Source organism: Psittacula echo (genome assembly GCF_963264785.1).
Source record: "Psittacula echo genome assembly, chromosome: 3".
NCBI lineage: Eukaryota > Metazoa > Chordata > Aves > Psittaciformes > Psittacidae > Psittacula > Psittacula echo.
The window spans coordinates 71,723,016-71,747,887 of NC_137736.1; the positions used below are offsets into that span (position 1 = coordinate 71,723,016).

The 24,872-nt window shown below is 37.0% G+C and overlaps 1 protein-coding gene across 1 annotated transcript in view; it reads right to left on the bottom strand.

Annotated features, from left to right (window-relative positions):
- Positions 1-24,872, bottom strand: part of PCCA (propionyl-CoA carboxylase subunit alpha) — a gene marked incomplete at both ends in the record, with an annotated part of 276,300 nt that overhangs the window by 136,135 nt on the left and 115,293 nt on the right. The window contains 3 exons of the mRNA XM_080612857.1: positions 6,666-6,776; positions 18,425-18,500; positions 20,053-20,121. Coding sequence (XP_080468983.1) covers positions 6,666-6,776; positions 18,425-18,500; positions 20,053-20,121 — 256 coding nt within the window. The remainder of the gene's footprint in view (positions 1-6,665; positions 6,777-18,424; positions 18,501-20,052; positions 20,122-24,872) is intronic.

Here is a 24,872-nt window from a genome sequence, read left to right on the forward strand (position 1 = left end):
AACATAAAGTAAGACTAATACAATCCTCAAGAAAATCCAGAATGAGGCCTCTGGAAAGGACTGAAGCAGACTTTACAGTAACAAGTGCAAAATCTCAAAACAGGACATCTTCTGCACAGGACCCATTATTTCTGTGGGCATATTAAATACAAATAGGTAAAGAGGCTGCTTGGTGTCCACCTCAGCAATGCAATCATGGCATGGTGATGGAAACACACTCATTACAGTTCCAGCTAACAGTACAAAGGAGCTGTCACAGGACGAAAAATAAAAATTTAAAAATAACAAAAGCCAGCAAATCTCTATCAATCCATTTTTTATTTAGTCCATATTAATATATCCTGGCTAAACACTACTGCAACTTCCTTTGCTCAGTGTTTATTATTTTTTATCTGCCCTGAAATGAAAACTGTCTTCACTTTAACAAATGCATGCAGAAATACAAATGCTGGAAGGCTGAGTAAACAGCTTGAGAAGCAAACTCGATCTTTCCTTTGCCAGTTATTTGAAAAACTGATTGCAAAGCAAAAGTCAAAAAACACTGAACTTTTGTACTATATGCATATATACACACAGGCACATGTGTATATACAAACCTTATATGAACATACAATGCAGTAACATCAACTACCTGGCTTCAAAATGTGCCAATTTTCCAATTGTATATACACAGGGAAGAAGCCCCGAGCCCATTTTTCCAAAATGTTGTATCTAAAATTGATGATTTGTTTAAATGTCTCAGGTAAAGATACATCAGGAATCTATCCTAAAACCTTTGCTTGTTAGTCACCCTGCCTAACATCTATGACAAGTCCATGTGACTGCATGTTATATCACCTGCTCCAACATACACTGATAGTATCAACTCATAAAAGAACAAGGTAAAACTAGAAAGATCCCAATTTGAAGGTTTTATTGCATGACTTTCATATTGGATTAAATCAATAACTGCTTTTGCACTTGCTGTGCTGCAAAAACTATTTTCTCCCTCTATCTTCAATAAAAATCAAACTCCAAGCAAGGAACAAAGGCCAATAATTTGAAACAGGTTAACAACTGATCAAGAGTTACAGTCACTGCTTTATTATTATAAACAGGAAAAAATATTTATCCACTTTCTCTATTTGTCACCATTTGCATTATTAGTTGTGGCACAGATATGGTAAGCAGAAAACTAGTCATGACTGTAGTATCCAGTGTAGGATTTCTGGGAGATAATATGTTAACAAGAAGATACGAAAATTGGGTTTTGGTCTTTCACAATAAAGATACAACCCTATCACGGAATGTCCTTAGCACAACTTTGGAGGTAATACCTTGGAAGCCTGTTTAAAGGTTGCTTCCTAAGGACAGCAATTTACATTTTTATACAAGACAGTACAGCCTTAGTTCTCTGAACTCCAGACCCATTTCCCTTCTGCTCTTGCTCTGCTTGCTACGCTTAGCAGAATTTAAGAGTTTTGAAGCTAAACTTTCAATTCCATTACTGTATTTGTAAATACACAAATGTTCCAGATAGTGAATACCTTTATTTCACTTCAAGTATTATTTTACTTTAGGAGCCACTGCTTGGGATTTCCACTCTGTGTCTTGAGGCATAAGTTAATATTCACCACCAACAGAGATATAACAACCCAACCTCTCACATTCACCATGCAGAAGATAGATCTGAAAAGTAACAAAGCTACCTGTGGGGCACTTGCTGCCTTGATAGGGAGTGAAATAAGTAAGCTGCAAGGATTCCCCAGCTTCCAACATGAGAAGTTCTGCCATTGCTCTTTCCTACTCTCATAACTGCAGACTCCGGGGCTACATGGAGATTTCATCTCCACTATAAAATGTGAAGCTGGTAGCTCCCAAATCTCTCTGCTTAACCTGGGATATGCTTCTGCATTATCATGATCCTCACTGAGTGATTACATAAGGTGAACATATATTATACAAGGAGAATGTAAAACAGAATTAATGGCTATAAAATTAAGTCACAATTGAAGGAACGGAAGCACAGCTGTTCATATTATTTAAAACTAGATCGCACGCATCTATTACTACTAAATGACAGAACCCTGGTAAGAAGGAAGACAAGAAAAAAGTATTTCTCTCTCACTTCCCTGATGTTATGATTGCTTAAATCAATATTATCCCAGTATCCCCCAAGCCGAGTCAAAAAGATTCATGCAATTACTTTACATAACCAACCTCAAATTAAATTACATAAAAGGTCATTTTTCCCATAACAGTCTCATTTGCATTTTGTCCTAGAAATGTGTTTCCGACTATCAATTACACGGGAAAAAAACCAAACCAAAACAAACAAGCCCTGGTTATGTGCCCTGGCCTATTACTTAATACTTGAAAAGTGACTGTTTTCTGACTGGGAAGAATAAAAATTAGAAGCAAAATGGGCAAGATAGAAAGTACAGTGCATAATTCTGATCCATAGCAATGCAGGCAAAGTCATTCCCGGGTTCTGTTTTGTTTTCTCCAATGTTTTCCTCATTATATTTTGAAATGTATACCAAGTAGGCTGAGGCAGAAAACAAAATTGGATGTCATTACAGTGTTTAATTTCTTCTGAAGCCCACCCAGAAGCTCTGCTCCACTCAGATGGTCATGACAAAAGACAGACAATATTGTCTGCATATGCAATCTCAAATCATTCAGAATAGTGAAGAAGTATGTCTCTCAGAGAACTTATGATCACTTATAAAGACAGAGGCTATAGCACACAGAAAGGAAACCTCTGCTATTTTGAATTATAAAAATTAAAAAACCAAATCTCAATACTAAAATAGATATCCAGGACAAGATTAACTGTGAAACAGACTGAACCACAAAGTATGATCCAATGAATAGGGTACTAACCTAAGCATTCTTGAGTTTAATTAGTTCTTTGTCAAAGACTCCTCTTTGATCTTTGTGAAAACAGAGATACTTTCTGTGCCTATAAAATAGGGATACTAGACCACATATTCCTTCCTCACCAGGAAGGTTAAAAAGTACACAGGCATCCCAGGCTGCTTTGAACCTGTAGAAGGACAGCTCATCTGACAATAACTCTTAACTAGTTTTACTCATTGCTCCAGCATGCTTAGCAAATACTTTTATTCTGTGAGCAAAGTGCTTAAAGGCCACTCTAAGACAGATGTATTTGTGTCACCTGACCTAATCAGTGCTGCTGCACCCACCCTCAGATCCACACTCCTCCCAAAACATGCATGTGTGCTCAGAGCAATAACCCAATCCAGCTGACCCACTGCCAGGCCTGCATTCTAACTGTTCATCCCTCCTATAGACAACAAAAGACAGCAGCTGTTTTCCCACACTAACCATACCCTGAGCAAGGTTAGCTTCAGCACAGCAATATTTTAAAGTCACTTGCAACAAACAAGTTTGTTAATGAATGTTATTTAAAGAAGGGAAGAAAAAGAGTTAAGTCATAATCACGAAAATTACTAGACATTCCCATTCTCGATGTAATTTGAAGTGGGCATCATAGGTTAATGAAAAAGCTGCTAAGATATTTCTAATAATTATTTTTTTCTTAAATTATAGCAAAAGCCTTCTCATAAAGGACATAATGAAACTCTTGAAAATGAGACTGGAAAACAAAACATCTCTTACTTTACTCTTAAGTAAGACTAAAGTTAATATTTATATTTGAAGAAAAACGCACCGTCACCAGAAAGAATGCAGCTGATATTCATTACTTACCATCAGTGTAGACCAACAGTGGCAATTGTGTAGTTTAGTAAAGAAATATACTGGATCATGCTCAAGTATTAAAATAGCATGCATATTTTTTAATTATTATTATTATTATTGTTTCCTAGTTTTCCAAATTTAAAACACTTCTGGTACGAATTCCTACTGTTAACAACAGTACATATTTCTAGGTATTCACAAATCCACTTTGGCTACACACGGCTTTAATTTTTCCAGATTATCCCAGATCTTTTTTACAGCTACACCTCTTTTATAAGCAGTATTAAGATATATGAAGCTATTTAATTTCCAAATCCTCCTAGCAAAGTTTACCCTGGGTATTTATATAAAAAATAAGTTTACGTGAGTAGAGGATCTACACTGCATAGGTTAATGTGCCTTACTTTCTCTTGAGGAGCTTCTACCTGTCATCTGCCCACCACCCTTGCTTGCCATCAGCAGTTTCCATTTGAGTTTTGCATTTACAGAAATATTTTTCAGGTACTTAAAATACTATCTAAAATAGTATTTTCAAGTACCTAAAATACTTTAGGTACTTAAAACACTATCCTCTCATTCATATTCAACTCACTGAATTTTTAAGACAGAAGCACAAACTACATCATTAAAAGTGCTCTCAATTACTTCAGTGAGCTTTGAAGCAGTATTCGTGAATAAGTATTCTTGACTTGAAATACAAATGCTTTGTAATAATGGTATCTGCATTTTTTTATAATTAAGAAGGCTAATGTATGCTTGTATTTGATACATGGAAGGAGTAGAGGAAGGCTTCATAAGCAGGAACAAAGTCCAGCCATTTCACATGCACCATTCATTAGTTTCTACTATGAACTATCACAATACCTCTTTCATGTCTTCTGGTGTCTAAAGCAAAAGCTTACCACTAGGAATCTGTTAATAAAATATTACTGTTTACCTCAGACTGCAACACTAATCATCCATTTGCATCAGTGTGTATGTGCACACAAATATGTGCATATAAAGTTGAAGTCAGACAAACCCCAAACAAATTTCTTGTCATCCTGCAATTTGTAAACTAACAATTAAATGACTGCATACAGGTGAACACTGAAATACAAAATATTAGAACAAGAATAAAAGAACAAAAGACAAGAGTGCCTTTCCCTAGGCAAAAATACAGAGCAAGGGGTCTCCTCCTAGGTCAGCAAAACCTGTCCAAGCTTCTCACAAGTGATCAAGGGCCCCAACAGACACAGCATCACAAATAGGGGTAGAACGGTTTATGTTTTTATGGATCCCGGTTGTGTGTCAGGTGAGGCTGCCTTTTCACAACATGGTATAAACCTGTCTAATATTTTGCATCCTCACCTTTCTCCTCCACTTGTAGCCTGCCACTCTGCTGAAGTTCACCAGATTCCTTCATGCGCTGAGTCAACCCAAGAACTCTCAAAAAATTACTCCAACAAAAGCAGCAACAATTTAAAAAAATGCAAGTTTATGATGGTTTAAGGAACTGAATCCACTCACAAAATGGACTGAAAAGTCCCAGGACCATCAAACAGAGAGGACACAGGATTCTGTATGAAAGTATCAGAGAAGGGAGACACATCAGCTAATCAGCAGCACTGAGCCTTCAGAGCAGACCAGAGTACCCTCAAGTCTATGCTGCAATGCAAGCCAGCTGAGTTACCTGAAGATTAGTTAAATACACCTTAGCAAAGATGGCAAAGGAACATTTGAGCTTCAACCACTACAAGCTTACTGCCACTCAAGGTGACTAACTCCTGTTGTTGTGCTCTCAGTCAGGAGCTAATAACAAGCTGGATGCACTAATCCCCCATGTAGGACTGTATCACAGAGTTGCCAATTACATCATGAAATAAAGTAGTTCTGGTGGAAAGAATATTCACCCAACAAACTCACACACTGAGTCCTGAGGTAAGAAAAATCTGTTCCGCTCCTTAATGAGACTAGAATTTGGCGAGGTGCCAGTCATGTCCAGTGACTGCCAATCTGGCAGTGCTGTCTCCAAAGCAGGATGAGGATTCTGCCACACTGGATTAATGATGAACAGGAGAGAAAGGAATCTCCATGGGATTTATAAAGGACCCATGAATGATGAGCTATAAGCATTGTCTGTCTGTTTTGCCTTTTTTTTTTAATAAGGAAGAGGTTCTGTCTGATGAATGCCAGCTGAGGTGTGAGGCTTGTATGGAAGGACTGAGTCTCACACCACACAGGTCAAGAACACATCTAGAGCAGATTGGCTGAAGACAACCTTTTAAAATGTGATCCTTGTGAAAGGAAACTGATCTATTTATTTACTTACATTTCTCTACCGACTGTTACACATTTTTGAAATTGAGTTGTTTGGGATGTTGCAAAGAAACATTTGCATTTGTGTTTATGTTAACCTAGTGTATGAGCTAGTAATTTCAAGGTGATGCCCATTACTGTGCATGACTATTAAGACCAGGTTGCTGAAATACTCTCATAAAATGCCATATCCTCCAGACAATGCTACAGCAAATACAATGGGTGCCAAAAGGTGACTCTAAAGATGCTGCACAAACTCACTGGAGAAGCAACAGTATTGAGTAAAGAAAAACCTTATCTTCAGTTAACAGTAGAAGCACTGTCTGTAATGAAGCACAGTAGCATGGTACAGCTGAACTGATGTTTATTTTACATATTTCATGTCACCTACAAATGTTTTTTCCTGATTTTGGATGTATTTCATTTACTATTTTGTCACTAGAAGTATGTATTTTGCTTTCTGTAAAGTAGGCAAAAAAGTAACTGTTTCAATTATAGTGTGCATTATTTAAGAACTCTTAATTGCATACATCTAATAGATACATTTAGGGAGGCGAGTAAAGACTGACTGGAGAACACGTCAGTCTATAAATATAAAGGAATAATAATCAGAAAAAACACCACTCAAGAATAAAAAAGGAACTTTCCCAAATGGAACAAACCTTTAAAACCATCAGGATAGACTTCAGGAAGGAATTTAGTGCTGATTTCTCCTTGAATAAAGCGTGGATGGATGATAACTTCTCGCAGCAAAGAAATATTGTGAGCTACACCTGAAAACAGGAAAAAATGTCACTACAAAATCAAGTAAACATATGAATTACAAATTAACAGTAGGAAACAAGGTCTAACAATATGAGCTCTTATCCCTGTGGAATAAATACTTGTTCACAGCTTAGAGACCATGATACTGATGTAACCAATGCAAATTTACCAGTTTTATTCCACTCTTGCCCCAAGATGCTCTCCTTAAACACCTGGTTTAATTAAGAAGTAAATGTTCCAAATTTTCACCTCACCAAGCCTAATTCAAATACCTAGTTAAGTCAGTAAGCACAACCAAGAGACTTTTGGTTCAGCCCGAGCAGATGTTGGCAAGGCCAGAGTCATCTCCTTGAAATGACAGGTTAGTCAATAGCAGTAAAGCCTGGCCCATGTTGTCATCCTGCTACCTTAAATGCACACACTCCTGTGGAAGATACACACCGTGTTACACCCCAATCACAGTAATGAAAGACAGGAAGAAGTTTAACACTTACAAATGGTAAAAATGCTATAAAAATATATCTAAGTCACATGAAACTCTTGTGAAACTTAGAAAACAAAGCTATTTATTGACTGCTCCATATGTGACTTATCCAACCTCGCATGGCCAATTATTTTATTGAATGCCCTGTTCCCTCTTTAGCACCATTCCATGACCCTGCTAGGCATATATCTCCCTCCACCCAAAAAATATTTCTTTAATTAAAATATTAGACCCTTTATGGCCACCTTTGTCCTTTAATTTCTTTGAATATTTTATTTTTTCTTTTTTTTCTGAATCTCCTTTCATTTAGTGTCTTAGCCTGTCTCCTCTTTATCTTTTTATTTATTTCTTTCTTTCTATATTTTTCCTTTCCCTTCTTTTCCCCTGCTTTTTGTACCAACAAAGAAAGACAACTTCTAACAAACACAATCTAAAGCTACACAGCTCAAAGGATGCTGCCAGTGTCAGTCTGGTACTTGCACACAAAACAGTAAGTCTTCTGCCCCTTCCTCAGAGATGAGTAAAAGATTATTTTTTTTTTTTTTTTTCATAAAGGAAAGAAATAAACCATATCGCATTTCCAGCACAGACTGGAAAAAACACAAACAGGAGTAGATATCAGCACAAGATAATGTAGTCAGGGTAGATAACACTGGAAAAAAAATTGCCTACAGAAAGATTCTGGAGTCAGTGAAAATGTTTAAAAACAGGTTAGAGAAACATCTGTCAGGCAGCAGATATAGTTGGTATACCTTAGTTCAGTGGGACAAGATGACTTTCCGAAATCCTTCAAGCTTCATTTTCCTCTGAATTTAACAAGGCTGTGTAACTAAGTTAGTAACTTAATGCTAAACTCCACTTTGCAGTTTAGCACTAAATATGATGGTCATTAGAAGTAATTTCACGAAATACTAAGTACAAAGAAGTCTTCATATGAGGTGGGAGAGGAAAGGAGGTACAAAAAATATCCCTGAGAAAAACATCCCCAATCCAAACAATTTTCAAAGATAAGATACCTTCTATTTTGAGAAGAGTACACAGGTCATCTCTGTAAAGAAAAGTTTCAGGTTATGCAGGTAAGAGAAAAACACCATCCTTATCTGAATTCCCTTCTCAATTTGTGAAAGAGATTGTAATAGAAAATTTGAAGAGCCATGCCAGTTTAATCCAAATAAGACTACACAGAATAACACTGCCTTGTAAACATTAATATTTCATAAGAGAAGCAGAAATAAATGTGAAACTCAGGACCATAAACTATAAGCATTGGCTGCAGCTGTTGCATCCATTCCAGGTATGGATAAATGAAGAAGCTGCTATAGAAGAGAGTTTATCCAGCCTCAGTGGTGCAGCGTGCACGTTCTCGTCCTTTAGGAAATACAAAGGAATTCACATTCTTTCCTCTCAGGCAACTCCAAATCACACTGCATTTGCAAGGTCACCTGAAGTTTGGTGTTAGGTGCATACCAATGCAGAGCACATCACAAACTAGTTTATCTTGAAAAAATTTGTCTGAGCATCTGTATCTCCTTTAAAAGCACAAGATTCTAAATTCAACTTTAGATACGTTTACTTACAAGTTATTCTGATTTAAAACACTGATGGCATGATTCAGTTATTTTCACATTTTTCTCTAATAGCTCTAGTTTAAAATAACATGAGTTAGAATACATTGTAAACTCAGGTCTGTCAACTATAAATTAAGCTATTTGGACTTTTCCTCCTATCAAGATCTCACCAAAGCAAAGACACTAGCAGTACGGTGACTGCAAACTGCTGTAGCTACAGAAGGAGATTCTTTTGCACTCCTACTTCTTTTCCCTTTGTATTTTTCCAGTTTAGAAGCATGAGTAGCATTCTTGTTATTTTACATGCAGACCAGTTCAAACACAGTTTCAAAGCTTTTTTCCCCTACGGTATGCTGCTGGTGTGAATTTTCAAGCTCTCTGTGTGGCCGTCACGGAAACCACTTTCAGAACAGAGTCAGACTCAGCCTCATTGAATCATGAAGTCATAGCTTTAAAGACTAGTTTATGAGCCATTAAGTAGCACGTTACACAACTAGATCAATAATGACAAGATAAAAATCTGACCATTTGATTAAAAGAAGATCAGCCTCCTTGCTGCCTGTGACCTATGCATTCAGGGACCCTGATTTAATAAACACTGAACGAAACTCACATTGCATCTGCATCAAACAAAACATTCCTAAAAAATCTTATGCTAAATGACTAAAACTTGGAAAAAATGGAGTCTTTCTTTTGCTGCTACAAAATCACCCCAAAATTTCCCATTTGAATAGTAATTTGAATCTATTTGAATAGATTTTAATCTATTAAGTATAGCTTCAGGACTATAATGAGAAGACAAAGAGGAGTCCCTCAGTGCTCCCCAACTTTGAATCCAGGATTTAAACACACTACAATGTGTAACCAGATCATCTCATGTTTTTCTTTCCTAAACTGCTGTAAGATCCCTGGTGAGATGATGGCTGATGACAGATGACAGAGCTTGGTGTCTCAACTGACTGTCCCAAAAGACCTGGAATCAGAAAAATACTATGAGTGTCTTAATTATTTCTAACTCCTGCATCAGAAAAATCAGAGGCTTTGGCAATGTTTTAAGCTCAAGAATTCCCTTAACAAGTTCAATAGAGCAGACAAGCCTACATGTTTGGGAAGCAATATAACATATGTATTTTACATATGCAAATTAAAAATTTAATACACAAGTTTCCTTTTAAAATAGCCATGAAAGACTATCTTTGTCAGTCCCCACGAGCCTTACTTGAGCAATGACTGTGTGGCTGATGTGCTTCTCAAAACTGAGTTGATACCTTTAGTGATGTTCCAAATCATGTGGCTTTAAAAGAAAAAAGTACCAGTATAATCCTTCAGAAGTCTAGAAGTTTTAGATTTGCAATTTAGCGTGACCTCTGTCAAAGTTCATAAGGTCTCCATCTGTGTGTGAGTAACTGCGAGGCTACAGAAATATGGACCCCTAGAGCAGCTTGCTCCTGACTACCTGCTGCTTCCAAAACACTGGCCAGACATTAGCCCCGCACTCTCACAGGATCAAACAGAGGCTAACAGGCAGTGCTTATTTCATGCAAAGTTAGACACTAAACTGAAGTATATTGTATTTATGTTGCAGTGGTTTTCAGGGAATTTTTCTTTTTCTTGATCAGGTCTGCAGCCTGCCAGGAACAAAATCACATTTGTTAACCTGACCAGCCATGACATTTCCAACTATTTATTTCCCCTCTAGAAAACAAAATTTCACTTCAGCACCATTTTTTTTACACTGTTAAGACTGATGCAGAACTGCAGTTACAGTTATATTCTTCTTTCCTCTAAGTCAAAATACAATACAAAATGATAATCAATGTTTCTTGTACTCTTTTTTTTTTCATTTCACTTGGCTACATTTTTCATACAGTATTACATCAGTAGAAGCTAAATTTAAGACATTCTTCTTAGATTTCAATTTTTACACGCTATTTTCCAGAATACATTTGTAATAGACAGCAGACTAGCATTTAACTTCTGAATATCTAATGAAATGGAAGAATTTATATACTTGCATGTTTCATATATAACGAACATGTACTCCTGAAGTTTAATTAATTTTCCAGTTAAATTGTGTGGTTATTGCCTAATGAATACATAAGCACACTAAATAATCACTTTTTTCACCAGAAGTGATCAATAACCACTAAAATAAATTAAATAAAATAAAAATAAAAAGAAAGTACTCCCCATACTACCTGCCTCTATCTTGCCTCCTTCCCTTCCTTATTCTCTGGATTAGATCTGCCTTAAAACCTTGTTAAATATACCAGATCTTTCATTAACTTACAAACTGTAGCCTAATTCCTATCCTGTCTTCCCAAGAAAACACAAAGAGAAAAAAAGGACAATGAAATTAAGCTTATATAAAACAAAAGTTTTATTGCAGGTTTTGTGAACAGGATACCACACCACATTTTTACTCACTAAAAATCAGAACTTGGAATGCCAAGGCATAAAACCATAGGCAATGTTTTCACTACAGATATTTACTGACACTAAACATATTCAGTGTTGATTAGCCTTTTTACAGTATTCAGCTTCTGTCATCTTGATGTCTGCAAACACAAATCTGCATTTATCCATGTAAACTTAACTGAAGTCCTACATGCCTCTCTGTAGATAAGCAGCTGAATAGACTTAACTTGCTGATAATTTCAAATTGTGCTAAGTGGAACAGAAAGAACTTCATTTGCGTGCTTACTGATTGCAAAAACAACACGTAGAGTACAGTACTAGAGGCTTCTCTTCTTAAAAAAACACCAAAGCTAAATTATCACCAATCAATTTAAATGCTGAATAAAAATAAATGTTATGAAGTTTAAGAGGCATCCCATCTAACCAAAACCATAAAAATATTAACCAAGCTCTGCACTGAGCATTATGACACTGATTATGTAACTCCCCACTTAAAACCATAACATCATCATAGATTTGCACAAACCATAAAACCACCACTTTTAATACATGAACTTTTCAAGATCCATGATTACTACCCAGCTAGCATCTACGTTTGCAATTCCAAAAGGTGTCAGAATATTCCCTAAAACCCTCAACATTCAACTGTTTGTCTTTCAAAGCTTGTGTTTTGCTTCAATTCCTTTCAGAACAGGCTATCTGCATACAAAGTCCCATCCCCAAAACAAGAAAAAAGGCTTTTTTAACTTTGCAATTTTAATACACAAACATCCACATAAAGTTCTAAAGGGATCAGTACACCACTGACCCTCAGAGCTGAACGTGTATTTCAACTAAAACATTAATTCTTTTAGATATTTAAGTCTGGAGCTTACAGAACTCATAGACCAGAATAAAGTGGGAAGAGAAATGTTTGTGGTGAAACAGATAATATACGGTAGCATCCTACTGAAAAAATCGCTAATTCAAACTGAAACTACATTTTGTACTGCATAGACTTCTGAACCTCTCAATAAGACTAAGCAGTCCATTATTCAAACACATAAGAATGTGTGAATCAGTAGAATAATTGGAAGCAGAAGTTAAGTAGGATTTGTCAAGAACAAGTGAAAGAAAATGGATGGCCATCCTGCCATCACCCTCTCCTCAGCCACCCCTTTACTCTAAAGAAGGGGAACAGAACACCAGGACAACATTATATCTAAGGGGCATAACTAGAAATAACAGCACTTGTCTTTCAATGTCTCCTCAACTGCCACAACTCCCTTAATTAAAAAATAAATTAAAAAACCCACTCCTCTGACAAAAAAAAATAAAAACGTACCTTATTTCCCCCTCTCCTGCACCAGTAACATTGCCTTCATCTTTTACCCAATCTTCAATTGCCCTTCCTTCTTTCCTCTCCATAGCATAGTAGCCTACAACCCTTCCTAAACCATACACCATAATGTTCCACTGACAAGCTGCCATTCCCACTCCCTGCCTTGTGACTCGCTTAAGTAAAGAGGAGAAACAGGAGGAAATTCCTCCCTCATGCCAGCATCTGTGCTGCAAGCCGGTGTTACCAAGCATCCTGCAATGGTCCCTTCTAGTGGTTTTGAACCAAGTTTGTTGCTTCCCCTTCTCCAATTTTGGTTTCCACACTGACACACTTGGGAACCCGCTGGTCCCTGTTGCAAAGGGTCAGAGAACACAAAGAGTCCCACACAACTCCCAGTCCCTGTTACTTCTGCAACGCAAAAGGGAGAATCCACAGTTCAGTTGTACGACCTGTTGCAGCACTTTTTTAAAGTACAACCAGGAAAACGAGGCCTGCTTCATGCCTTTTATTAAGAACAAACAGACACTATATGCTGGATTTGCAGGGAAACTGGCTTGTACACAAAGACTCTTTTGTTCACAGTATCAATGAGTGCACTTGCATACCTGCATGGGATCAGAACACAGGAGAGTGTAACACAAGTATCACTGCCACTGAGAATTATCTTCTAAATTAATACATAAAAGACAAAATCATTCAGTAATTTGGGATTTAATTAGTTTATCGTGAAAACCTTCATACCTGAAAATTAATTTCTTTGAAATATATGATAAAGCACTAAAATTGAAGGGGGGGTGGTGTTTGTTGTTGGGTGCTTTTTCTTGGTAAGCCAAGGCCTTCTCCACAACACTAAGCACAGCAGTGTTTTTCTCTCAATTAGTGTGTTTACAGTTGCAAAAACTCATGACAACAGGTTCTGCTGCCACTCTTCTGACAGGTCTCCATTCATATCGTTAAGTTAATTTCTATATTCCCTTTTCCCTCAAACATTCACCAGTTTTTCATCACTTTTCTGTTTTCTATTCCATGCTTGCTCTTCTACCCCATGCTGGAAGATTCTTACCACGACAGTTGGTGGCTCCCTTCTTTTCACCTCATTTCTACTCCTTCTTGCTCTATCTGCTGCTTACTCTTTCCTCAGATGCTCCTATTCCCACTCTTCTTTCTCCCAAATAGTCTACTACATTCCTCTCTCCCCACAGCAAGTGGGATCTCAACACAGAACAGATGACTTTACACAAAGACTGTTAATTTCATGTTACTGCTTTATATTTGAATCAGTAGGGAATATAAAAAGCAGAGGTCAAAGAAAAGATTACAGGAACCTCTGCACTCAAGGATATGAGCTATCTGCCCAATCAGACCTCTGGTGAACTGATACTAAGTCCTACTTGTTGCATAAATATGTCCATTTCTTTTACTTAAATGAAAACAATTTTCATACATATCTTTCCAGAACTTCACATTAGGTTTTATACATGCCTTTAAATGAACAGATTATCCAGCAGCATAAATTAATTACAAATACATGCTAAAATCTTAGAGAAACTGAGAAAAAGGAAATCACACCATGTCATGTTTACACATGAAGTAGAAAAACTGAAAGTTGTTCTTTCAATATCCTATTTCTGTTGTTCAAATTAAACAGAAAACCCAAAACCTTAAGTTTCTGAAGAAAAGTGGCATAAAACAAAAGAAAAATGAACTATGGACAACAGTGCGTGCTCACAGGAAATAATTCATGCCTCATCCCAATGAGTAACAGTACCTCTGCGCTTGACCAAAGTCTTGAACTTTTCAGTATTCACAAATTCTCCAGTAACCACTGGATAAAACTAACTGTGTATCTGCTTGAGACAAATCTAGGTTAGACCCTAAACATTAATCATCCCTAAACTACACTAGAAGACACATGCATAAAAATGTTACCTATCTAGAGTTTTCCTCATTCAGAAGTCTCAGCTGAGATTTTTAATTCAGATCAGTTCTCAATAGAGGAGTCAGTTCCTATCAGAATAATTTAGACTGTAAAGGACCTCAAGAGATCATTTAATCCAATTCACCACTCAAAGAAGCACTATCCTAGACTTTCATCTGCTCCTATTAATAACTGCGGAGATATTACACAGGAAATAAGATGCAGATTTCATTCCCATGCCCACAATGACGGTATCTTCAGTTAGTCACATTGTTGGCATCTACCAATGAACAGATTGTAGAATTTCTTATTTCAAGTGTGTGCAAGTTGTCATCAGCCCAAACTGTAATAAGGGATTAAGGCAATAGTTATTTCCAGAGCATAGCACTGATGCAAATAGCACAACTGGATTTACTCAGCTTTTATAATGAAGTTACTGCGACTACAGGCACTATAAGATGCAGTATTGGTTGCCTAAAACATTATTTACTCTAATTTTGCATAAGTCTGCTTTCTTTGCAAATACCAGGTTTTGGGGGTTTTTTAATGTAATTAATTTAGTTTCCTTTGATGTTGTCAGGCAGATTTAATTGGTAGGGACAGCTGAATCACAGATTCAAATCTAGGTACTATCCGGTCCTATAAAACAATTCAATAGACAGTAGTCTGAGGACATTCTCTGTAAGTGGAATGGAGCTGAAAGGGTATTCAGTAGCCCTTGGATATCCTAAAGGCACAGCAGCAGAAATCTAATGTCAGCTCATTCAGCCAGTAGACAAGGAGCAGCAGAGTAAGTCCTTGCACTTCATGCTGTCAGCATGCCTCAACCCAGCCTGGATGACTCACCTCCTGGAGGGTCCATGAGCCTCTTCAGTCCCTGGATTCTCTGCTGGGACTGCCATGAATGACATTATATGCTGGCATTTGTTCCAAGAGGACATTTGTCTTCTCGGAACTGGATAAAGACCACTGATTTCACGCAGGTCAGCAAGCAACCATCAAAATATTAGTGACTAAAAGTCCTTACCAACTTTTGCCTGCTTTGAACTGGTGACACAGAAGTGATGGGAAAGACTCCATCTTCCATTAGCATTCCCTAAGCTACCCATTAGATGGTCCTTGACCTGTTACCCAGTCACCTCATCCCATTCCCACCCTATGTGAGTGAAGGAGCATTTTTGTTTACAGAAATGCTGCAATTCTTGGCAATGTAAATCTAAATTCTCACAGTGTATATTGTCAGTACAATTCACACTGAATTCAACTGGTATTGCTTAGCTAAAATGCTTTGCAACACAGAAGAGACTTGTTCTTTACAGGGGAAAACATGCTGTCTCTAAACCACAAAGCAAACATAAAAAGGCTGCTTCCGTGGAAACCAGGGGGGAGGGTGACAATGGTGTTCAGAAATAGGAATATGGAGCACACTATGCAGGAACACTATGGTGATCTCTAAATAGTTACGTACAGGTTCACTATTCAAATATAAAAACAAGTAACTACAAAACTAGGTAAAAACTATTCTGTATCTTTTACTACTGATAACTCAGTTATAGAGAAGACTTCATGTGATGCACTTTCACATAAGGTTAAGGTGGTTTTACTGTTTTACATAGTACCTAACATTTTAAAAGCAAATATACACAATTGTTTTACAAAGAAACCACATTAAATTTCTTTGATTTTCCTGATGTTTTATTATTTTTGTTCATTTAGATATCAATGTATCACTTCATCACCTGTTACGCTTACTTGGACCTATTAGAGACAATTCCTCTGACCAAGGAGAAGTTTTACATGTATCAATGCAGTTTGGAACATTATAGATAGAACAGTTCCTACAAAAAACCCTATAAAGTATTGTTCACACTAGGCAAAAGCAGGGATACTTTAATATCCATGAATGTTCCATTTGAAATAAACTCTGAGAAGAAACTACGAGCTGTATAAAACTAAACAAAAAGTCCTGTTTGTTTTCAAATGGAAACCACTCACATCCACAACTAAAAATATGTTCTGGGAATTCATCTACTTTTGAAACCTGTGGTAAATTAAAAATTGCCCTCTGAAATACTTTAAAAAAAAGAAAAATGTATTTCTTCCTGTAGTTCATTTTTTACCTCTTTTAATGCCTTTCATGGATGGAGTGTTTTTTAATAGGTAATCGTACTACAGATGTATCAGGTATGAACGCTAAAATGCATACATGCAAACTAATAAAAAACTGTAAAAAAATCAAGACTGCAAATCACTAGGTTTCAGATGTGAGGTGTTATATACCTGGTAGGCATTAATGGATCTGTTTAACTACTATTAGATCTATACACATCTGTGTAAAACACCTAAGAATAAATGATCAGATTCCATCTCGTATTATAGCACGCAAAATAAAAGATGATACTCCACACATAATTCCAGTGTTCTCATTAAACACAATCCTTCCAGCCTCATTTTGAGTCCAGAGACTGTCTCCACTAAAAAAAACCCAATAAAATCCCCAACAAATCCTACATCACATCAGTCTAGCTACAGCAATATAAATTCCTCTCATAAATTTACTCTGCTGTTATACAGCAGGGGTTTATATTAGCACATTGTACTGCAGTAGTCTAGTGGCTTGAGTTGCAGCAGTATACATCCTCTTCAGAGTTAGCAAGTTATTCACAGTGGCTAATCCTACCACCTGTCTACCTACACTGTGGTAGAGGGATGCTCATTTTCCCCTAAACAAATCTTTCAAGTCTGACATGGCATCTGTAGAATTCAGCAGACATCACTAAAACCAAACCAAGTTTTACAGAAACAGTCATATGACTGTCTACTATATGATGTCTCTCCTGTCCCTTCTCCCATTCATTCAAGGGAGGAATTAAGTAAGTGTTCCAAGTCTTTCTCCCATCTGAGACCATGGAACAACCTGTCCAGCAAGCAAAACAAAGAACAAAGCAAATCCTCCAACAGTTGCATTCCCACTCTACCCTGGTTCTTCAAGTATATTAACTAGGAAGGAAAAAAATAACTCCTCAAAACACCCACAGAGTTAAGAGGTAAAATAAAGATTTTTGCAACATTACAGTTCCTTTCTCTAATCACCCCCTGAAAAGAATTAAGAAATCCAGGTTTTCCCTCTCCTATCCAGAGTTGTCCTTCCTATTTTCCAAAACACACAGAGGATGACCTAAAGATTTCACCCACACAAACCACGACTTCCCTCTCTAAAACTTAAAAGAAGTTAAAATGGTCACAGCTGATTCACCCTTGCTGCTTGGGAAGGCTGGAAGAACAGCCGCTTCTGTTAGGCAGTCAGTCAGCAAGAGCTGAACCACATTTTGATCATCTGCCTGTGTCTGAATTTGCCCAAACCTAAACAGTTACCTTGGAAGTAAGAAAAATATATATACATAATCAGAATTGTTTAGGTTGGAAAAGACCTTTAAGATCATCAAATCTAACCATTAATCTAAAACTGTCAAGTGCACCAATAAACTATGTCACCATAAAAGCGTAAGCACCGCATCAACACATCTTTTAAATACCTCTATATAACAAAAACTGCATTGTGATATTATTTGTCCACTATCAATGTATTAAACTGCTATAAAATGGCAATTATTTTCAGAATTGTAAATTCCTTACAATGCAGCAGCCTTTTTTTCCCTCTACAACATAATAAACGAATGCTACCATTCTGTGAAAACCCTTTATGAGTTTAAGGAAATAATTAAAATATTTATCTCATAATATTCAAGTAAAAATGATGGAGAAAAAAAAGAAGTCTCTTTAGATTTGATGTATCTTCTCAGCTTAATTAACACAAGCTTTTCCTGGTTTAATTTGCACTTAAGAAGCGGGAACTTTACTCAATTTGCTAATTACTACATTTTCAAGCTGTTTTCTTGAAATAGATGGCAGCCTATCACACTAGGAACCCAAACTTCTATAGTTACCTCGAATTACGTAATTGTCCAAAGCCTCTTCCATTCTTTTCAATGCTTCAGCTCTATTAGAGCCATAGGTAATCAGCTAAAAAAGGGAAAAAAGTATTCAATTTACACAGAAATGAGATAGTTTGTCTCTAGATTTTGAACAGCATTTAAAATAAAAATGGTTTGCAGAACTTGCAGTCACAAAAACATTTCTTGCACATTACTGTATCTGTGTTTCAGAGGCACTCTAAACATAAAGAAAAAAAAAAGTAAGATCTCTTAACCCATTCAATGAAAGAAGGCAAATCACTTTTCCTTCATAAAACTTAAGAGCATTTGAACAAGCTCTCTCTTCATCTTTAGGCACACAGAAAATCAGAGCAGAGGTTCAATATCTACTTGATTCTCCTCACTCATACTGACCAACCAACTTCTAAGATTTAAGTGTGAATATTGACAACTGAACTGTGACTATAATGTCATATCTTGATTTTACCAATATGTTACTGATTAATAATAACTAATACTAATAGACATTATCAGCCATTTATTTCACTCTTTTTTCATAGAACTATAGAATCGGTTGGATTGGAAGGGACTTTAAAGATCATCCACTTCCAACTCCCCTGCCACAGGTAGGGATGCCTTACACCAGATGAGGGTGGTCAAAGCCCCATCCAGCCTGGCCTTGAATACTGCCAGGGATGGTGCATCCACAACTTCTCTGGACAATTTCTTCCAAGTAGCTAAACTAAATCTACCCCTTTTCAGCTTAAAGCCATTCCCCGCTGTGCTATCACTACTTGCCCCTGTAAGAAGTCCCTCCCCAGATTTCTTGTAGGCCCCCCTTTAGGAACTGGAAGGCTGCTAGAAGGTCTCCCCAGAGCCTTCTCTTCTCCTGGCTGAACAGCCCCAGCTCTCTCAGCCTGCCTCCATAGAAGAGATGCTCCAACCCTCTGATCGTCTTCGTGGCCCCCCTCTGCACTCACTCCAACAGATCCATGTCCCTCTTGTGCTTGGGGCCCCAGAGCCGAACACAGCACTGCAGGTGGGGTCTCACGAGAGTGGAGTAAAGGGGGAGAATTCCCTCCATTAACTGCTGGTCATGCTCCTTCTGAGGCAGCCCAGCATACGGTTGGCTTTCTGGGTGGCAAGCACACATATCCAGGTCATGCTGAACTTCTACTCCAGCAAACAGCCCCAAGTCTTTCTCCTCAGGGCTGCCCTCAATTCATTCTATGCCCAGCCTATATTTATGCTTGGAATTACCCAACACTTTTGGAAGTCAGAATTAATGAAATTTCAGTTCTGGCTAGGTTACATTAAAAAAAGAGAGATGGGCAGCACCTAAGTCTGCACGTAATAGCTTCTGTTTAAATCAGAATCTTTTCAATAATCAGAAACTGCAAGACAGATAGTTACAGTGTTAAAAGATTATTTAAAAAAAAAATAAATGTTGAGAACTGACACTAAATTTCCTCTAGTCCCAACCTTCCTTCACTTCTCTCATATTCCCTTGAGGCATGTTATCCCTAACACCTTTAAAATACTGATTGACCAATCGTTTAATATACTCTCCCTCATTTAAAAGATCCATTTATAATATTAGTGTTTCATACCTGTAGAGTATTGAAAAATAATCAACTCACTTTTGAGATCATAGGATCATAAAAAATGCTAATATCGCTTCCTTGTTGTACGCCACTGTCAACACGTACCTTCAAAAACATAAGGAAAATTAATTATATATTGGAAAAAAAATATTTCAACACAAGGATCAAATCTACCCGGCAGGCTTAAAACATAACACCCATGAAGCTTATCACACACATTTTTTCCCCTTGCAGAGCTAGAATAATTATTTGTTTTCACAGAAGCTTGGAGAGGGAAGGGGAGCTTTTTCCTCCACCGGGAAAAATACTTGTAAGTTATCCTCTCCTTTAAAAGAAACACAACCACAATCTACACTTGATAGTCAAAATTCTCTTTTGTTCTCCCAGAATGCACAGTAAACAGATTAAATTTGATCTAACAATTTAGGTTGTGTTACACACTCTGAACTTCAACTCTGAACATATCCAATTCCAATTCAATCCCTGTGATAAAATACAATTGCAATTATTTTTCCGACTGACACCTGGCATGAAGGATGCCCCTTATAATCACATCCTTTCTGCATCTATATGTAATCACATCCCCCATGTTCTGCTACAGCCCTTCCAAGAGCTCCAGTAGGAATACAAGTAGGGAGCATTCAGCAGGAACTTTGGAGCTCTGCTTATCAGCTCCATAGGAATACTGATCCTGTGGTTTTCATGTCTGTAACACTTTCCTTCTCTGCCTCACCCTCTCAACTGTAAAACATTTTTTTTCTAATGCTGCTGTTCCCCTGAGGCTTTAATGTTTACACAGCTTTCCCCATGGCTTTGCTTTGTAAGGACACAGCCCCAATTAAAGCTCTGATTCTGCAATATTCATGGAAAAAATAACATAAGTTCAAAAATTTCTTTTGAAGAGGCTGATTGCCGTTAACCAGCCAACAAGTTAGTTAGTATATTGCTGATTCTTGTTTTCATCTCTCAGTTTGATTTCATCACTGTAGCAATGAGGTTAGCCATATAAAACTTTTCAAATGAACAACTTCAGGGGAATAAATATTTATTAAATTGTTGCTTTTAAGCACTGGAATCTGAAATATTTTTTAAAAACTAATCAAAATATCTGGAGAATGATAAACGCATTCTGGGGATCATAAGGATGGAGGGCTCTAATCAAAGTTGTTGAAGCAGCAGGGTTCTGATATACCGCATTGTAAAGGGGGTGGGAAAGAGGGTACTGGAATCTCACTTAAATCTTCACCTGTGGGAAGGAACCTTTGTAATAAACAGCAGCTCATCTGTCTGCAGCAAGGCAGAAAAAGGTCAAAGCAACGGCTGTTAGGCCTTTAATATTTTAATTTAGGCAATTATCAAGGGACCACATGTAGAACCTCTTGTCTACAGAATCCACATGAGGGCATGATGATGACTTTATTATCTAAATGACATAAAAAGATACCCTAGCAGGTGTACTCCCTTTCTTCAGTAAGAAACACTGTCTGACTAGGTTTTATGATATTATATTCTTTTTATTAAAAAAAAAAAAAAAAATCATATATTTGTATTTTATATATTTGCATATTTACTATTTATTATGTGTTTACATTTATCTGCACACCATATTTACTCATATATAAAGACAGTAGCCATTCTGTAGCATTTTTGTCACATCTTGTCTGAATGTGCTTTTCCTATGCTTAACTAGGTCCCCCACTACTCATATCAGGTACATTTGACATTAGCTATTGATACAAAGGTAGTTCAGACACATCATGATTACAGAAAAAACATGCAGCATCTTTCGCAGCTCTCTTTCTTATAACTGCTAAACCATTCTTCTTCCAAGGATATCTGCCTCTGTATAAGGTCAATACATACGTTCTCACATTCAAATCAAAAGGAATTCATTTATCTACTCTATTTATAAATCCCTTGCACATGACATCTTTTGTAATACTTGATAAATACATATATAAGATGTGAAGGTATGACATACATACTTCACATATATATTTGTATTATACTTTGGCTTTTATCTCCAAAGTAGCATGTATAAAGGGATTCAATACAAGTGTTCAGGGATGCTCTACATATGCATACATGTGCATGTATTTATACATGTATATCATATTTTGACAAAGAAAAAAGCCCATGAAAGGTGCATACTTAAGACCCACAGTAAGCATGTTAGTCATATGCTAATGTAAGGCTTCTGAGGCTACTGACTACATGCTCTATGATTCTGTTCATATGCAACATGCAAACATACCACTATATGTTTACATTTGCTACTTTAAATTTACACTTTTTCCTAAGTACAATATCCTAAAAACTGAAAAAGTTACAGGAAGAATTTAAAATTCTTTTAAAACTACTGCTTAATTTCCTTTTTTTTTCTTTAAATATGGACCCCTCTGTGGAAGTTTAATTTTCTTAAAAGAAACTCAAGATGACTAAAAATATTACAACAGAAAAGAAATACATTTACCATCTTCAATTCTCCCTCTGGTGCTTACATTTTCAGAGCCTGGTAACAGTAGGTGATATTATAAACTATGTGGTGTGACAGAACTTAATGAATATTGGATGAAAAAGAAACCCTAATTCAACAGACAGATACTCACTATAACATGACATATTTCCTTTCTTTTACTCAGTATTTAAAATACCAAAAAAAGCAAGGGTTCAAGACCCCACTGGACCTTACAGTTCATTGGTATTACAGCCCAAACACTTTTACTGCTGTTGTAACTACCATTATGCATTATGACACCAGGACAACATTAAACTGAAAAATAAAAAAGCTTAAGAGCAAAAAAAAAAGCACAATCTATGTCACAGTCCTGCAATGAACTGCTAGCGCATTGAACTCCACTTGCCAACAAATAGAGGTTCTAGTCTTTCTCAATACTTTGCTGTATCAGAGTGTAAGTTTTCTCTTTTTGGTAAGAGTCATTAAAAGTCCAGACTGCTGATCATACTGGCAAGGAGCAATGCTGGAGCTCTTCAGATATGGCAGTACATTTGCTCTCTTGTGTAAGAGCACTGAACAAGTGTCGTGGTTTAAGCCAGTCAGCTTAACTGACTGCTGCTGCTGAACCCAGGACAACATGAATGCTCACTATCACAATACAGGGTTTTGTGGCCACTCATCTTAAACTTCACTATCAAAGATGAAAAAAATTAGGTATTCACAAGTACCATGTTCTAAAGAAATTACAGACTACATGACAAAAATATAGCCAGGATATTCCCATCTGTGGCTAAGAAAAAAACCCCTCACATAGCCATGCACACCAGTTCCACCAGCTTGAGCAGCTGACAAACAGGCACAGGTATACTAACTACCTAACCTGAAACACAGAGGAATTAAATTGAAAATGCATTGGGCAATACACTACTCACAAGCCAAAAATCACTGTGACACACAATTCTCCACTACAGTTTTTTAAGCCAACTTGTTGACATTTCTAAAATCTAAAATGCATAAAACAAAGACTATGGCACAATGGACTGTAACACTGAACTTTTCTAGTCATGTGAATTTTGTTCTTAGTGGCACAACATTCTCAGGAGAGAAATTAGTTTCACAGTGGCAGAAAACATGTATTAAGACACCAAACCATGAGTGTCCACATAAAAATAGCTGTTCTATTTTTAATAGGACAATATAAGTATATAGAAAGAGAACAGCCTGGACACTCCATATGAGCGCCTCAAACCATTGCTCTGAAGCCTCCAGTGTAATTAAAATTTCTTTCTTTGGTACCACGATGGACCACGTGAAGCAATCAGGCATCTCCCACCCTTCATTTTCAATTCACCTCTCCCCCTAAACACAACTCCCAGCCCACCCCATCTACCTGACAAGTGACAGCCCAATCTGATTAAATGCTTGCAAGGGAGGGGACTCATGGGCCTCCATGACAGGCCAAAAGTGATCACCATGGAGATACATAATTACAGCTGTCAACGCGTCTACTGTCCTGCTGGCATCAATTTGATTGCTCCCAGCAATGATGATAGACAAAGCTTAGTGTGCACTCTCCTGCACCCAATCACTTTATCTGTTCCGTGGTCCATTTAGCTGACATGCAACATTCACACAAGCAAATAACAGCAGTAAGCAGAACATTTAAGGCATTTTAATTGTTTTTTCTTTCTATGGATGGCTCACAAGCGCAAATGTTATTACATAAAACTCCTGCTGCAGCATTAATTGAAGAAAGATTTGGTGGGACAAAGACTGTAGGGGGTATAGTTTGTCCATTATCACTTGTACTTTCAACAGGTCTCACGTTTGGAAAATTGCAAATTGCAAAAACTTGCAAGGGCAAAATGTTTGACATCCTGTTAGCTATTACAACATGGTGAAAACTTCTAACAAACACTGGAGTGTTCATTATAAATTCTTATTAAATACACTCTTTGTTTCATTAAAAAAAAAAAAAGTTTAGATACATCCAATGATACCTTTTTCCCTCATCTCCTCTTTAAGATCATATAATGCCTTTTAGATCTTCACAATTTTTTTTTTCTGCTTTCAGGCTTTGAACACAGCATGAAGCCTTAAAGACCAGAAAGGGTCAGGTCCCTTCGGAAAGTACACGGGCAAAAACAATTTAAGAAGCTAAATAAATCATATATCCAATAACATCTCCACATTTGAGATTCCTCCTGTAATCTTTCACTATTTTCCCTGCAAGCAATCAGACTGAATAATCGTATTCACAGATGGTACAGCCTCATCATTCCACTAACTGACATAGTGTCATGTATATGTGCACTTATGACTTAAGACTACTTTGGTTTTACAAAAAGGCAGTGTCCTTGTTCTTTTCACATAGCAGAAAACACTGTTTGTTAAACAA